Consider the following 16351-nt stretch of genomic DNA (forward strand, 5'->3'; position numbering starts at 1 on the left):
CCAGGATCATTCAGACGATGGATTCCCAGTCTCTACAACTGGATGTGAAAGTTGGACAGTGAAAAAAGCAGATAAGAGAAAAATCAATTCATTTGAAATGTGGTGTTGGAGGAAAGCTTTGCAGATACCACGGAATGTGAAAAAGATAAATAATTGGGTATTAGAACAAATTAAACCAGAACTATCATTAGAAGCTAAAATGATGAAACTGAGGTTATCCTACTTTGGACACATAATAAGAAGACATGATTCACTAGAAAAGCCAATAATGCTAGGGGAAAAAGAAGGGAGTAGAAAAAGAGGAAGACCAAACGAGATGGATTGATTCCATAAAGGAAGCCACAGACCTGCACTTCCAAGATATAAACAGGGTGGTTTATAACAGATGCTATTGGAGGTTGCTGATTCATAGGGTCGCCATAAGTCATAAATGACTTGAAAGCACATAACAACAACAATAAGGTCAGGTTGGAACAAACATTAACTTTAAAGGAGGGAAACACATGTGGACATGCATATGTATAAATTCCTGTTCATACAGCAATATATCAATGGATGTGCCTTTTACTAGAAGGTGATAACGGGAATTCAGTAGTGAAGCAATCTGTATATCAATACAGATGTAGTTTTTTCAGTCATCTGGTATTTTTCCTCAGTCCTGCGGCAGTACAAGCAGCTATTTGGCAACTTCTGAACCACAGAAGTTCAGAGATTCATTTGTGAAATCTCCTCTGCTACCAGCTGGGTCCGTGTCAGCAGTCTGAACTATATTATTATTATTATTATTAATTACATTTGTATACCACCCCATAGCCGAAGCTCTCTGGGAAGTTTACAACAATTAAAAAGAAGCCTCAAGTGAAAGAGATGGTTCTAGGAGAACCCCTAAGCTACGAACCTGCTCCTTCAGGGGAATTGCAACCCCATCCAGGACAGGTTGGACATCCACCATCTGGTCAGAAGAACCACCCACTAGCAGCATCTCAGTTTTGTCTATACTGAGCCTCAGTTTATTAGCCCTCATCCAGTCCATTGTCGCAACCAGGCACCGGTTCAGCACATTGACAGCCTCACCTGAAGAAGATGAAAAGGAGAAATAGAGCTGCGTGTCATCAGCATACTGATGGCAACGCACTCCAGAGCTCTGGATGACTGCACCCAACGGTTTCATGTAGATATTGAACAGCATGGGGGACAGAACTGACCGCTGCGGAAACCCATACTGGAGAGTCCAAGGTGCCGAGCAATGTTCCCCAAGCACCACCTTCTGGAGGCGACCCGCCAAGTAGGATCGGAACCACCGCCATGCAGTCCCTCCCACTCCCAGCTCAGCCAGACTTCCCAGAAGGATACCATAGTTGATGGTATCGAAAGCCGCTGAGAGATCAAGGAGAATCAACAGAGTCACACTCCCCCGTCTCTTTCCCAACAGAGGTCATCATACAGGGCGACCAAGGCTGTTTCTGTGCCAAAACCAGGCCTGCAACCCGACTGAAATGGATCCAGATTATCGGTCTCATCCAAGAGTGTCTGGCCTGCCACCCTCACTCAAGGACCTTGCCCAGGAATGGAACATTTGCCACCAGCCTATAATTATTAAGATTTTCTGGGTCCAGGGAAGGTCTCTTCAGGAGTGGTCTCACTACTGCCTGTTTCAATCAACCAGGGACCACCCCTCTCACAGAGAGGCATTAATCACTTCCCTGGCCCAGCAGGCTGTTCCATCCCTGCTAGCTTTTATTAGCCAAGAAGGGCAAGGATCCAGCACAGAAGTGGTTGCACAAACCTGTCCAAGCACCTTGTCAACATCCTCAAGCTGTACCAACTGAAACTCATCCAAGAAATTGGGACAAGGCTGTGCTCTGGATACCTCACTTGATTCACCTGCTATAACACGAGTCTAAGTCCTGGCAGATGCTAAAGATTTTATCCTGGAAGTAAACACTTGCTTTGCCGGAAGGTAATACCCTATTCCCAAAAGTTCCCATTCAGCTAGGAGCCATGTAAGCCTTCTTCCTTGGGAAACCTGCCAAGAGAACCCTGCATCTGATTTGATGTTAGTAAGAGACCACAGGCACATTACATTTTATCAAACTATATTTTGTATTTGAAATGTAATTCTCCTTTGGGGCAAATGAGATTTATTTTTAGACATTATCAACTACCCTTCCTCCATATGCAAGTAACATAGACTCTTAAAACAGGCTCTTGTCTGATTTTGGTGAAGTATAGTTATCTGAATGGAGACGTATCTTATTTATAATTTTTAAATGTATTAATTATAAATATTTTATTACTTGCCTTCAGGCATGTCCTGACTGCTTCTCAAAGCATTTATAACTCTCACATAGTTAATACAAACTCCATGCTCTACAGTTGGGCAGTATCTTTATTAAGGCCAATCAGATTGTCACAAATTGTGAGACAGATCTCGGTAACTGCCAGGCTTTATGTTTTCAAAAATCGAAATCAGCCATTGCTTTTTCATCCCAATATCCTAGGGATAACCTAGAGATGGGTTTGGTTCATATTTTAATGTGAAACTGTTGAACTCACGTTTCTCAAATATACTAACCAGAATGCAGCTATTCTTCACACTTGGCACTTCTCTAAATTTTGCAACACAGATCTCCAGCCAGAAACGTGTATATTGGGGGGAAATGTGCACAAAACTGTGTATATGAATATCAGTGTATAAAAATGAATTATATTGGGGAAATTGCTTTTTTAAATGTGTATATTAGCCAAAATTGCATATATTAGGAGAAATGTGCAGGAAAATGCAAACAGATGCAGAAATTGGGCTAACTGAATTTAACATTGGAAAAAAAAGGACTGAGAGCAACTGAAATTGACAGATTGCCCATCTCTAGTGTAACCTGATACTTCTAAGTACCTAAGGATTCAAATTCATTCTGCAGTCTCCATCTTCAAAATTGAGTGTAAGTGCACTGCATACCTCAAGGTTTAAAAAGCCTAAGTTTTTACTTCTCCCCCTCATCCCCACCTCCAGCATCTGCTTTGTGTAACATCTGTCTTGGTGAAAAGCTCTTATAAAAGTTTGCTCAATAGTTATCATTTTTATTGTCCCTAATAAAGATATTGTCCAGGTATAGATATTGGAGGGTTTTTTTCTTATGGCCCAATGTAGCTACCTTTTTGTTTTTTATAATTAGTATAATCCTTCAGACAAGTATTCATAGATTTTCTTTTTATAAAAAAATAAGGTAATTTGTGTAGAGATTTATATACACTGCTTCTGAGGTATGCACAAGATAAGATGAATTGGCTGAGTGAGTGAGGAACTGGCCTGAAACTTGTTTCTGGTTTTATCTGTTTTCAGGCTGCTTGTCCTATCTCAGTGAGCGGAGTCAACTTGCAGCTTTTCTGGGCTTTGTACTTCCTCATTCTGTATGCATTGCCTTTCTTGCCACTTCAGATTAGAATACCACTACCAGCATTGTACAACAGTACATTCCTGTATTATTGTGTAAATATCAAGTGCTGTGCTAGCTGCCTCTTAGACTATGAAATAGGGCAGGATGGGTAAAGGAAACTCCAGGATTTAGGGCAAGGGTGCATGTAGGAGACATTTTTCATTTATGCCATCCAACAGTTTTCTGATACTGGGCAAATAGCTTAATTTTCCCTTCTGTTCCTTGCATCTTTCAGGCACACAAATGTAATAGCAGCATCCCTCTCTCTTTTTACTTTTTAATTTTTGCCAAGGCCAACCTTATATTACACATTAGGCTTCTGTTGTATAATTTGTACATATTTTGCCTATTCAGTTTGGACTATTGAATTCAGGCTCCACACCTGTATTGGTAAGTAAACTATTTTATTTACAAAATTATATTCAGCTCCGTAGCCTGGGCCTTAATAAAGGCTTTCAGCTATGTTTGTTGAATTCAGGCACATAGAATTAACTGCGCACTGTTCCTTAATGTACAACCCAACTTTCAGACTCATTTACTGGATCTACAAAAGTATTCCATTGATATATATATATAGTTAATATGAAAGGATCCTAAGAAGAGCCAAATAGCAAATGGTAGCATGGCAGCTCTGACACTAGTACATCAAGAATATTCTACACATGGTGCAGTGAAGATGTTGTTGAGCCCAGGGGTGACGGACCCAACCTCCTTTCCAAGGAGGGGGAAGGCATGAGTTTCAGAAGCCTCAGCCGTTAGGGAGCATGGACGATCCAGCTGTTGTTGAGTCTAACCCCGACCTTGGGGAAGAGAGCGAGTTGCCTGCCCCGCCAGTTCCCATGGCTGGTCCTGCCCCTCAGTGGGACAGTGCTCAGCCCCCCAGCACTCCCACAGGACTGTTAGGGGATGCTCCTAAGAGAGCAGACACTCCTCCTTCACCAAGCAGTATCTTAGAAAAGCCTGACGCTCTCCCGCCCTCCGCTCTCCCGCCCTCTGCTCTCCCTCCTACCCATCAGGAACCTGTGCTTTCTGATGAGCCCTCGGAGGCTCGCCCCCCCCTCACCGTGCTCATGACATCGGGAGAAGCGGACAGGGCAGAAGGAGGTGTGTGTGCGACGGAGTGAGAGCTTACGCCCCAAGACCTCTCCTATTTGAGGCTACTGCGCCTGGAAGTGGGCGCTGAATCAACTTTCCTCACAAGTTGCAGAGCATGTCTAGAGTGCAGTTAGGGATTGTAGTGAGTTAGCATAGGGGTTTGTGTGAGGCACACAACCTTTGATGTATCCATTACTTTAATAAAACAAGAATTGATAGCACCCTTGTCTCCGACTGGTGGTTCTCGATCTGAACTGGACAGATGTAGACCTAACACACAAAGGAATTCTTGTATGAGCAGGGTGTCTGTGCAATTCTGAATCCTTCTTTCTAAAGAGGTGGAAGGAAAGTGGAAATAGGGTGATTTAACAGCGTGCCAAAACCACTGAGCACTCCAGAAGTTACCTGAAAGTGAATTCATATGTGTGTTCATTAGATGATGAACATGAATACATGACTTGCATTTAAGTTAGTTATCATAAATTAAATATCCCCCCAATATACTTTGTACCTAACATTTTTTAATGAAGGCAGTCCGATCAGTTGAGAAATACTGACTGATTAGTGATTACCTGGAGAAATACTAACTAATATACATAAATGTCATTTGAATCCATCTTCAAGTTACATTTTTATAAAGATCCTGCTTCTGGAGTGTCTTTCTCTCCATGGTGCTTCAATTGCAACAGTAATTCCAAAGATAAGATATAGTTAAGGACTTTGCAAATTTGAGGGTGAAACAGATGTTATTTTTAGCACTATATTCACAGGAGGCCTGGTCCAACATTAATAGAGTGGTATATTGTAACAGTATGGACCTTCCCATTCCTTAAGCTCTTCCTGGAAGCCCATCTCCAAGTGTGTTCTAAGAGGTGTGGGAGATGACCAAAGATACTAGTATCTTGATAGTGGCATCTCAGTTGTAGAAAGCTCTCCCAGGTGCATCTGTTTGTTTTCACTGTTAGGTATTGGCTAAAAATGCTGCTATGTCTCCCAAACTTTTTGTTACATAATTTGTTGTTGATATATCCATGTTTTATTGCTATTTTTGTTGCTGATGATGATGCTTTTTATTTTTTAAATTGCTGCTGCTATTAATTATTGGATTGTTAGCAACCTTGTGAATGTTTTATAAGCTGAAAGGTGGGGTATCATTTAAATAACCTATCTGCATGTAAATATTTCATAGGGGGAGTCACTAACCTTGCAGGTAGCCATGCTACTGTTTTCAACCTTGTTATTGGGGGGAAATGGGTCTGGGCAGGTACTTATGCATAGAAGTTGTATGTCAGGACTTTTCAACTTTTCAAAAAAATCAGTTTCCTAAAGCAGCAGAACAGTTTGCGGGAGGAGGGTGAAAAAACACAAGGATGTGCAGTTGTGTAGAAAACAGTCATATTCAACAAACAAAAGGTAATTTTTTTAAAAAAAATGCAGAAGCTATCTTTACTGTGACACTTCAGAGTTATCAGGAAAGCATGCAGCCATCAAGAACATGTACAAAAAATATGCAGAGCCGTGGAGGGAAGTGGTGAGTCATTGATAACAATATAAAAGGTTCAGCTGAATAGGTCTCCATGATTTATTGATAATCCATGGTGCGCAATCATATTCTACAAACTAATTACTAAAGTAATAGATATACTAGCTAGAGGAATACTTGACTCCCCCCCCCCCAGGTTACATAGTAGCATGATTTGAGTAGAGCGCAAGCACAATAGAAAGATTTGATTTGAGGGAAATGGCTTGATTCTACTAACAAATGAGCATCAACTGCACAGTCAATTGCACTATAAAACCACTATTGTCCACGCACTGGTAGCCTCCAGGCTGGATTACTGTAATGCGCTGTATGTGGGCTTGCCTTTGAGGTTGGTCCGGAAGCTGCAACTGGTGCAAAATGTGGCGGCGAGACTGCACACTGGAGCAGGGTATTGCCAACATGTCACCCCGCTGCTGAAAGAATTGTTTTGGTGTACAAAGCCCTGTACAACTTGGGATCAGGATACCTGAAAGAGTGTCTTACCCCTTATATACCCAGTCGATCCCTGTGCTCTGCAGGTGAGGGCCTCCTGCAGATACCATCTTATCAGGAGGTCCGTTCTGCACAACATAGGAAATGGATTTTTGGTGTGGCGGCACCTACCCTATACAATTCTCACCCCTTAAATATTAGGCAGGCACCATCTCTGTTATCTTTTCGGCGCCTTTTGAAGACTTCCTCTTTCAACAAGCCTTTTAAGTTGAGACCTATCCCAGTCTGCGTCTGTGTTGGAATTGCTTTTTAATTTTTTTTTAAATAAACTATATTTTAACCCTTTTTAAAAGATGTTTTTAAAGCTTTTGTAAAAAATGTTTTTAAAGTTGTTTTGTTTTGGTGTGTTTTAAGGTCTGTTTTTATGGTGTTTTTATGTGTTTTTTGTGCTTTTGTGTGCCATCCTGGGCTCCTGCTGGGAAGAAGGGCTGGATATAAATCAAATAATAAATAAAAATAATAAATAATAAATATATAATGAAAAGGCCCTTTATGAGCAATTGACAGTCTTTGCATGCAAGTTACATTGTGTATGGAAAGGCAGAGGACTACAACAAAAAGTGGAAGACATTTTCACAGCTGTATAAACTGACAACTGTATTTAGGTCCAGATTAAGTCTGAGGGATCTTCCATAGTCTTTGTAGTACAGATGAACACAATCCTCTGGTTACTTTTTTCTTCTTTCCAGGGGTCTATCAGCTGATGTCATTCACAATGACAGCCCACTATTTATCTCAATTTTCTTTCGTTCAATAGACTAAACTATGAGGAGAAGGAAATTGCTTTCTTGTTGGGGTGGAGTCTGTCCCATGATTCCACTAGTTTTACACCTGCATGTCTAACAGTCAATTTGATCATTAAAATAAGCTTACTGTTCCAAGTTACATATCCTGTATGAATGACCTAATCATCATTTTTTTAAAAAGGTGCTCACTCTGTCAAAATTGATAGCAAGCTTAGTAGCTGTTCTGCGCTGATATGCAATTGTAGCTAAAAGTGCAAGTTTAAAAGTGCTGTTTCAAATCTTGTCATTACCACAAAGTTACTGGGTGATTTTAGGCACATGCCACTGTCTGATTGGCATTACTCTCCCCTTCCCTCCACCCACTTATTAGTAATATGGGGATAACAGCAGTGGCCTAGTGTATTCAGCAGTTGTAATGATTATTTATATTTATTTATAAAATCACTTATCCCAATTTTTGGTCTTTAAAAGGGCCCTTGAGGTGGCTCATTAAAAATAAAACAAAACCACAACAGAGTATCTTAAAATCAGAGCCATTAAAGCACAATCACCCAGTGTGTGAGAGAGAAGCATTTGAATAACTTAAATGTATTACTGCATAAAAGCATTTATTTATGAATTTATTTATTAACACTCTTGGCTTGCAATTGCTATAGGCCTGCCAAATCAGCAGAGCCACAGTGCATTCTGACACAAATGCATACACTTTCACACTCCCTTCCAATTTTAAAAAAAATACACAAAAGCAATAGAAATATAAATACTAGCTTTTGCATATTGTTTTACTGCTTAATAGGGAAGTTTTTTTCTTTTTTAAAGGTCAAATTCTATTCTTCTAGACAAATAAATGCAGAATTAGTTTTCAACTATAGCAACAGCGTTCTGTGTTTTGACAGCATTATATGTTCTTTTTTTTTAATTTGGTAGTTATACCTCTGTCAAGCTGCTCTTTAGTCTACTGTTCCTATAGAAACATTCACTGTTCACAGTTAACATTGTACTGCTAACCTAGTAGCACTTCTGACAGCAGTGCAGGCATAATGTACAGTTCTATATGTACGATATCCTTTCATTCCTTTTTATGGATTAATTGCTTTCACCTTGTACTGTTCATGGATGGTGCTTCCAAACAATAGTTCAGATTGCTTTTTTAACAAAGGAATTGGGGCCTAAACAAAGTATTGTAGTGTAGTGTGCTCCTGTGCAGGGTGCTAGCTCGTCATGCTGTGTCAGGTTACTCTGTTCTATTATCCTTCTGTTCTTTATTCTATTCTCCAGGCAGCATTCTGTGGACACTGAGTATGCTCAGTTATCATAGAGGTGTTCTTGGGTGCTCCCCCCCTGGGTTTTCCTAACTATTTTTTATTTCTGCAAGCTGTGGGATTTCTTCAATCCTGCTGATACCTCATGTGTGGTTAATGCCATTTTGGCTACATAAAAATTGCTATTTGGAGAATGAGCTTGCTGTCAGTATATAGGATCCTACTGGCCTGTTGGGGTGATTGAAATAATATACTGCATACTAATGGTGATATAAGTTGTAATCATTTGAGTGGGAATTCCTGTCATGTACCTTTTGGTTTTTTAAACTCAACTTATCTTGCTATGTAATGTCCTAAATTGCTTGTGTATTTACCCCAAATTATATTCAGTAAAAAACTATTACTCTGAAGCAATATCTGCATTACATTTAGTCATATTTATGTAATACATGTTGTTACCTTTTTTAAATGAATGAGAATCCAATTTACTATTGCTGCTATGATGGGCCAATATTGGCAGTTGCCAAACACTAAAGAAAAGTGTATGCAAACAGCTTACAGAAGTGATTGAACCAGAAAAAAATTGAAAGATATATATAACACCTTTAGGGAAGAGGTAGAGAGCTTTTGTTTTGGCTAGAGGTAGCCAACATAGCCCCCCCCATGTTGTGGACTGCAACTCCCCATTATTTCCAATTATTGATCATGATGGCGGGTGCTGATGGGATTCAACAACATCAGGAGCACATCATGTTGGCTAACCCTGGTTTAGGTGACAGGGATATTTCAAATGATAGACAATCCAATTTATGCTGCTTTTCACATACACTGAAATAACCTGTGCAACTCCTGAGATCTGACTGTGCTCCTGCACTGGACCAGCAAGGGACATTAATGTTGCTGCACATCAGCTTTCCTTCTAAGCCACTTCATAAAGTCTTAGGCAAATTGAGTGTTTAGCTGCATTGTTATACCACTCTTGCCTAATATAGGCTGTCACTTTATGAGTGGCGGTATTGCAAAGCTCTGTTTGTACAGCTGAAGTAGCACTATACATCTCTTTGACATTATGGCATTGGAATGCAACAAATTATCTCAGACATCTAACAATAACCATCTAAGCTTACCACATTACACCCACTCCTAGATCTCTCCTGTAAGAGCCAATAGATGCCTCCTGTTACATGATTGCCAAAGATCACTGTGGAGAAAGAATTTGTATGAATCCAGACTTTATCTCCCTATAGCTGACAAGACAGAACTATGGAATCTGTGCACATTTCCCCTCCTGCTGAATGAAATACAAGGCACATTGGGGGTCAGCATGAGCTAGTGCAGTACATACAGGGACAGTAGGCAGACCCACACATAATATGGTACCCTTTTGAGCATTTCTTAATTAAACTGCTAAACTAGAAGCCCCAGACGCAAATAGAGTGAACTGGTATGTTGCATTGGAAAATGCTTTCTTAAAAATATATATTTTGCATTTGTCTCCATTTTTAGAGAAAATCAGGCAAAGATATGCAGATCTGCCTGGGGAGTTGCACATTATTGAGCTTGAGAAGGATAAGAATGGACTTGGACTCAGCCTTGCTGGCAATAAGGACAGGTCTCGCATGAGCATCTTTGTTGTGGGTATCAGCCCAGATGGTCCTGCAGGGAAAGATGGAAGATTGCACATTGGAGATGAACTTTTAGAGGTAAATTTTCCTTATTAAGAAAAAAGTTAACGTGTGGAATTTATAAAGTAATCAAATCACCGTTCAATGCAAACTAATGATATGACAGAGCTGCCATCCAAAGGAGTATAGCAGCAGGCAAAGCTGTGCAACAACAGCATAATCAAACTGGTGTCCTTCTTTTCTCTTTCACCCACTTCTAGGAAGCGGTTCAGATCCTAGGACTCACCACAGCCCACCGTCAAAGTGATTAAGATGTGTCTCAAGAGACATATTAAGATATGCAGTCAAATATTATATTCCTGCTGGAAGATAATATTTTATTCAGAGTAGTTCTTGTACATACAGTTTGACTTTCACTGGTCCAGTACTTTGAAGGCTTAGGCAAGTTTAATAATAGTATATTAAGATGGGAGGTAGTTACTGTGGGTCAGAGAGGAAGGGATTTTCCCAAGATATCTTTGACTTTGCATCCAATGGTCAGGGAGGGAACACCCATTCTGTGCAAAAGCCTATCCAGATAGGATTCAAGAGGAAAAATCAGATTAATTGCAAGAGCTTTAAAAGAACTGGTGGCTGAGAGTGGGAGCTGACAAGTTCATGATTAGGAGCATAGCGTGCCTTATACCAAGTAGGAATGAAATCCTCTCCTTTTTTACTTTCTGTTTTTAAGTGTGGCTTCCTGGTGGTTGTTAACGATCCAATTCCTTTTTCCTCTGATATCTATTTATTTTTTTATTTTTTTTTAATAATTTTTATTCAAATTTTTCAAAAGACAAACAAAACAAAGTCAAACAACAAAAACATAACAATACAACAACAAAAAATAGTTGACTTCCGATTTGTCGCAGATCAGCTATAAGTATATAATATATATCAAACCTGTCCCTTAATATATACATACAGGATCACTTTTCTCCATAGGCTATCTTAGTTAATCGTCAAATCCCAATATCATCATTTTATTTTGATCTTTCAACAAAAAGTCTAAGAGAGGCTTCCATTCCTTAAGAAATGTGTCTGTCGATTTTTCTCTAAGTAAACATGTCAATTTATCCATCTCTACTAAGTCCATTAATTTCAATAGCCATTCTTCCGTTGTTGGTGTTGATTCCATTTTCCACTTTTGTGCATATAATAATCTTGCTGCCGTAATCATATATAATATTATTCTTCCATATTTCTTTTCTATTTGTTTATCCATAAAACCCAATAAAAAAAATTCTGGTTTTGACTGAATATTTATCTTTAGAATTTTTTGCATCATCCTACCTATCTGTGCCCAAAATGATTTTGCCTTTTTACACAGCCACCACATATGATAAAATGATCATTCTTGTTGTTTACATTTCCAACAAACATTAGAAACATTACTATACATTTTTGACAACTTTTCTGGAGTCATGTACCAACGATACATCATTTTATAGAAATTTTCTTTAAGATTATAGCATAATGTAAATCTCAAGCCTTTTTTCCACATATTTTCCCATTGATCCATTTGTATGTTATAACCAAAATTTTTTGCCCACTTTACCATACACTCTTTTACTTGTTCTTCTTCCATATCCATTTTCAGCAAGAGTTTATACATTTTCGCAATTGTATTTTCATCATTTGTACACAAACCTATTTCAAAATCAAATTTACTTATTTCAAACCCATACATTTTCTTATCCATTTTATATCTTTCTAACAATTGTAAATAGGCAAACCATTGAGAACTATATCCTTTCTTTATCAGTTGTTCTCTCTCTTTCATTATATATTCTCCATGTACATTTTCTAATAGTTCTTGATAAGTTAACCATTTCTCCTTTCCAGCCATTTCTCTTCTGTAAAACACTTCTTGACTTGAGACACATAATGGTATTTTCAAATAGAACCTTGGTTTATATCTATTCCATATTTTCAACAGAGGATGTCTTATAAAATGATTATTAAAGTCTACATTTACTTTTACTTTGTCATACCATAGATATCCATGCCATCCCCACTTCAGGTTATGGCCCTCCAAATCCAATAGTCTTTTATTCCTCAATAAAATCCATTCCTTTATCCAGACTAAACAGCAGGCAGCAAAATAAAGTCTCAGATTTGGTAATCCCAGTCCTCCTCTTTCTTTGGCGTCTTGTAGTAATTTAAATTTAACTCTTGGTTTTTTTCCTTGCCATACAAATTTAGAGATATCTTTTTGCCATTGTTTAAAAGGTAAATCAGAGGATATTACAGGTATTCTTTGAAACAAAAACATCATTCTTGGTAATACATTCATTTTTATCACAGATATTCTACCCATTAATGACAATTGTAGTTTATCCCATTTTAGCAGATCTTTCTTAATCTCTGTCCATAATTTTTCATAATTATTATGAAACAACTTTGAATTTTTATTTGTCATAATGATACCTAAATATTTCAACTTTTTCTCTATTGTAAAATCTGTCTTGTCCATTAACTCTTTCTGTTCCCTTAAAGTTAAATTTTTCACCAACATCTTTGTTTTTTGATTGTTGATCTTAAATCCTGCTAACGGTCCAAATTCTTTTAATTTGTCCATCAATACATTAATTCCTTCCAAAGGGTTTTCTAATACAATTATCAAATCATCAGCAAATGCTCTCAGTTTATATTCTTCTTTTTTTATCTTTAATCCCGAAATCCTTTTATCTTGCCTTATATCTCTAAGCAGCACTTCTAAGACCAGAATAAATAGACGGGGAGATAATGGACATCCCTGTCTTGTACCCTTTTGTATTTCACATGAATCCGTTAAATCTCCATTAACAATTATCTGAGCCTTCTGAGATGTATAAATCGATCTAATCCATTTTATAAAATTGTCTCCAAAATCCATTTGCTCCAAAACCTGAAACATAAATTTCCAATTCAAATTATCAAATGCTTTCTCAGCATCTAAGAAAATCAAAGCTGCTTGTTTATCATTTCGTTGTTCTAAATATTCCAACACATTCAAGACATTCCTGACGTTGTCACGTAATTGTCTTTTATTTAAAAACCCCGATTGATCTTCCTGGATAAATTGTTGCAATATTATTTTCATTCTTTCTGCCAAAATCATTGTAAAAATTTTATAGTCATTATTCAATAGAGATATCGGCCGATAATTTTTTGTTTTAGTTAAATCTTGCTCCTCTTTAGGTATTAATGTTATTTTAGCATTTTTCCAACTATCCGGTATCTTTCCCTCTTGCAAAATAGAATTCATTGTATACTGTAAAGGTAGCAAGAGTTCTTCCTCCAAACATTTATAGTACACTGCAGATAACCCATCTGGTCCTGGCGCCTTTCCTGATTTAATTTTGTTTATAGCTTCAGATATCTCTCTTGACGTGATAGGGCCATTAATAGCTTGTCTCTGAAAGTCTGTAATTTTAGGCAAATTCTGTTTAGATATATACTCTTCTATTTTTTCAGATGGGATTTCCTGACACTTGTACAATGTTGAATAATATTGATGAAAAATCTTTTTGATTTTTACATTATCTGTCAGCATCTCATCTCCTTCTTGTATCTTTAAAATAATATTTTTTTGACGCTCTTTTCTTAATTTATATGCTAAACATTTCCCCGGTTTATTTGCAAATTCAAAAGTCCTTTGTTTAGCAAAATTTAGTTTCCTTTCAATTTCTCTAACTGTCAGCATTGATACTTGATTCTGTAACATTTTAATTTGATTTACAATAAAAACTTTAGTTGGATTCTTTTTCAATTCTTCCTCTTTTTGTTTTATTTCTTCCAAAATTAATTGCATTTTCTGTTGTTTCTTTTTTTTTAATTCAGAGTTACATTTAATAAAATATCCCCTCATAAATGCCTTACTTGTATCCCAAACAATATTTTCATTTGTTCCTTTATGTAAATTATGTTCAAAAAACTCTTTTAATTTCTTCTTACATTCTTGTACTACTTCGTCATTCTGTAATAAAGATTCATTTAGTCTCCATCTAAATCCAAGATTTTTTTTTTTGAAAGTTAATATCACAGGATTGTGGTCCGAAAAAGTTTTTGGTAATATATCCATTTAAAAAATATCTTTCACTAGATTTTTAGACATCCAAATCATATCAATCCTCGAGAATGTTTTATGTCTTTCTGAAAAATAAGTAAATTCCTTTGCGTTATCATTTATATATCTCCAGGTATCCACCAATTCTAAATTTTCCATCAGTTCAAAGCAAATCTTCGGTAATTTACCCTGTGTCTCTTTAATATTTTTTTCAGAAAGTCTATCAATTTTTGGTGAGATTACCCCATTCCAATCACCCATGACACACCAATGATCATATGAAAACTCTGACAATTTTTCCATAAGTCCTGTGTAAAACCTTGTTTTATCTTCATTGGGGGCATAAATACCCACTATCAAAATTTTTATGCCCTGTAAAGTAATTTCAACCCCCACAAATCTACCACTATCATCCAGTAATATCAATTTAGGAAGCAATTGTGGGTTAATGTAAAGAACAACGCCATTTTTTTTTTAATCCAGCCGAAATAAATTATTCACCCAAATTTTTACAAATCAAATATTTGGAATCTTTCTTCTTAATATGAGTTTCTTGTAAACAAATTATATCCAATTTTAATTTTTTCAAATAATGAAACACTTTCTTTCTCTTCTGCGCCGTGTTGGCTCCATTTATATTCCAAGTTAGATATTTGTAATCCATCTTTAAGCGTGTATTTTAAAATGTACCTGATGCTCCCTTTAATCCATCATCTTCCTTCCCCTCCTCTGCATGTTCCTGTTGACTTTGTTTCCCATTATATCCATATCTTTGAGTTTATCTTCTTCCATGTCTTTTGAAGCTTTTCTCAAGAAATCCCTTGCTTTTTGAACAGTATTCAATCAATATTTCTGTTGTCTGAATGTAAAAATCACTCCTTCTGGAACATCCCATCTAAATTGAATTTTGCATTGCTTAAGTTTTTCTGTAAAGAAAGCATATTCTTTTCTCTTACGTAAAAGTCTAATAGGAATTTCTTTCATCACCAGTATTTCCTTACCATCAATTTTAAAGGTATTGTTGAAGTGTTGTTGTAATACCATATCTCTGGTCGTCTTTTTTATAAAGTGAACAAGCACATCTCTTGGAATATCTTTTTTTTTCTGATCTCCTCTGATTTTTTTTTTTTGCTTTGCAGAGAATTATCCATATTATAATCACTATTTATTCATAGGTCTCCACTGGTATCGATCTTGATTCTGAATTCTGTAATTATTGCCTGTTTACATTCCTTTTCAAGTGCATTGCAGAGCAAATCAAGGCAGATAATCAAGTAAATGTCTTCCCCCTGCTGCTTACAATTAACACCTCATTCCCCCCTGCTGCTTTCTGACTGTCAGTTACAATCAACACTTCACTGACATCAGTGAAAGGGAATACACATTTGAAGAGTAGATGGATAGAAGTATCACTCACACATTGATGATTTCAAAGCAAATTAAAAAAACAAGTATCACTCACTCAAAAAGTATCACTCACACATTGATGATTTCAAAGCAAATTAAAAAACAAATTAGAAAAAAAGAATGAATCAGATAAGGTGAGGAGTGACAAATGCTGTTTTGGGGGGCACTAACTAATTACGCTGATAGGTAATGTTGTGAAGACTACAAGACCTAAAACAAAATTTGTATAACTTATCTTAGGAGTGAAATTGAGGAAGAGCTATCTGACAATATTGGCAAAGTCATTATGGCAAGGAGAGGTTCAAAGGCCCAGATAAGTGCAAAAGCAGTGTGTTCCCCTGAAGATGATTATATCAACAAAATTAGGAGAGCCCTTATGGGAGACTAGGTAGCCACCTTGGTGAACACATTTCTTAAAGTGACTGTGTTGGTGTGGAATTGGTGGAGTCACAAGCTAGTGGCTGGAGGTTTCGCCTCTTACTCCGATGTTATATCATTCTGGCTTCCGTCATGTGGATAAATATAAGCAATTTGATGCAGCTACAGGGGATTATGGTAAATTGGTTTCAAATTTTGCAAGTCTGCTCATTTGCTTCAAAGCTTATAAGGAAGGGGGATGATCAAAGATCTTTGGTGATGTTTGAGGCTTTCTGTACC

At 37.2% G+C, this 16351-nt stretch overlaps 1 protein-coding gene across 8 annotated transcripts in view; it reads left to right on the forward strand.

Moving 5' to 3' along the window:
* PATJ (PATJ crumbs cell polarity complex component) overlaps positions 1-16351 on the forward strand; it is a 294202-nt gene that overhangs the window by 182632 nt on the left and 95219 nt on the right. For all 8 annotated transcript variants that reach the window (XM_061633245.1, XM_061633242.1, XM_061633249.1 and 5 more), the window contains one exon: positions 10082-10278. In XM_061633245.1, coding sequence (XP_061489229.1) covers positions 10082-10278 — 197 coding nt within the window. The remainder of the gene's footprint in view (positions 1-10081; positions 10279-16351) is intronic.

Source organism: Rhineura floridana, chromosome 6 (genome assembly GCF_030035675.1).
Source record: "Rhineura floridana isolate rRhiFlo1 chromosome 6, rRhiFlo1.hap2, whole genome shotgun sequence".
Taxonomy (NCBI): domain Eukaryota; kingdom Metazoa; phylum Chordata; class Lepidosauria; order Squamata; family Rhineuridae; genus Rhineura; species Rhineura floridana.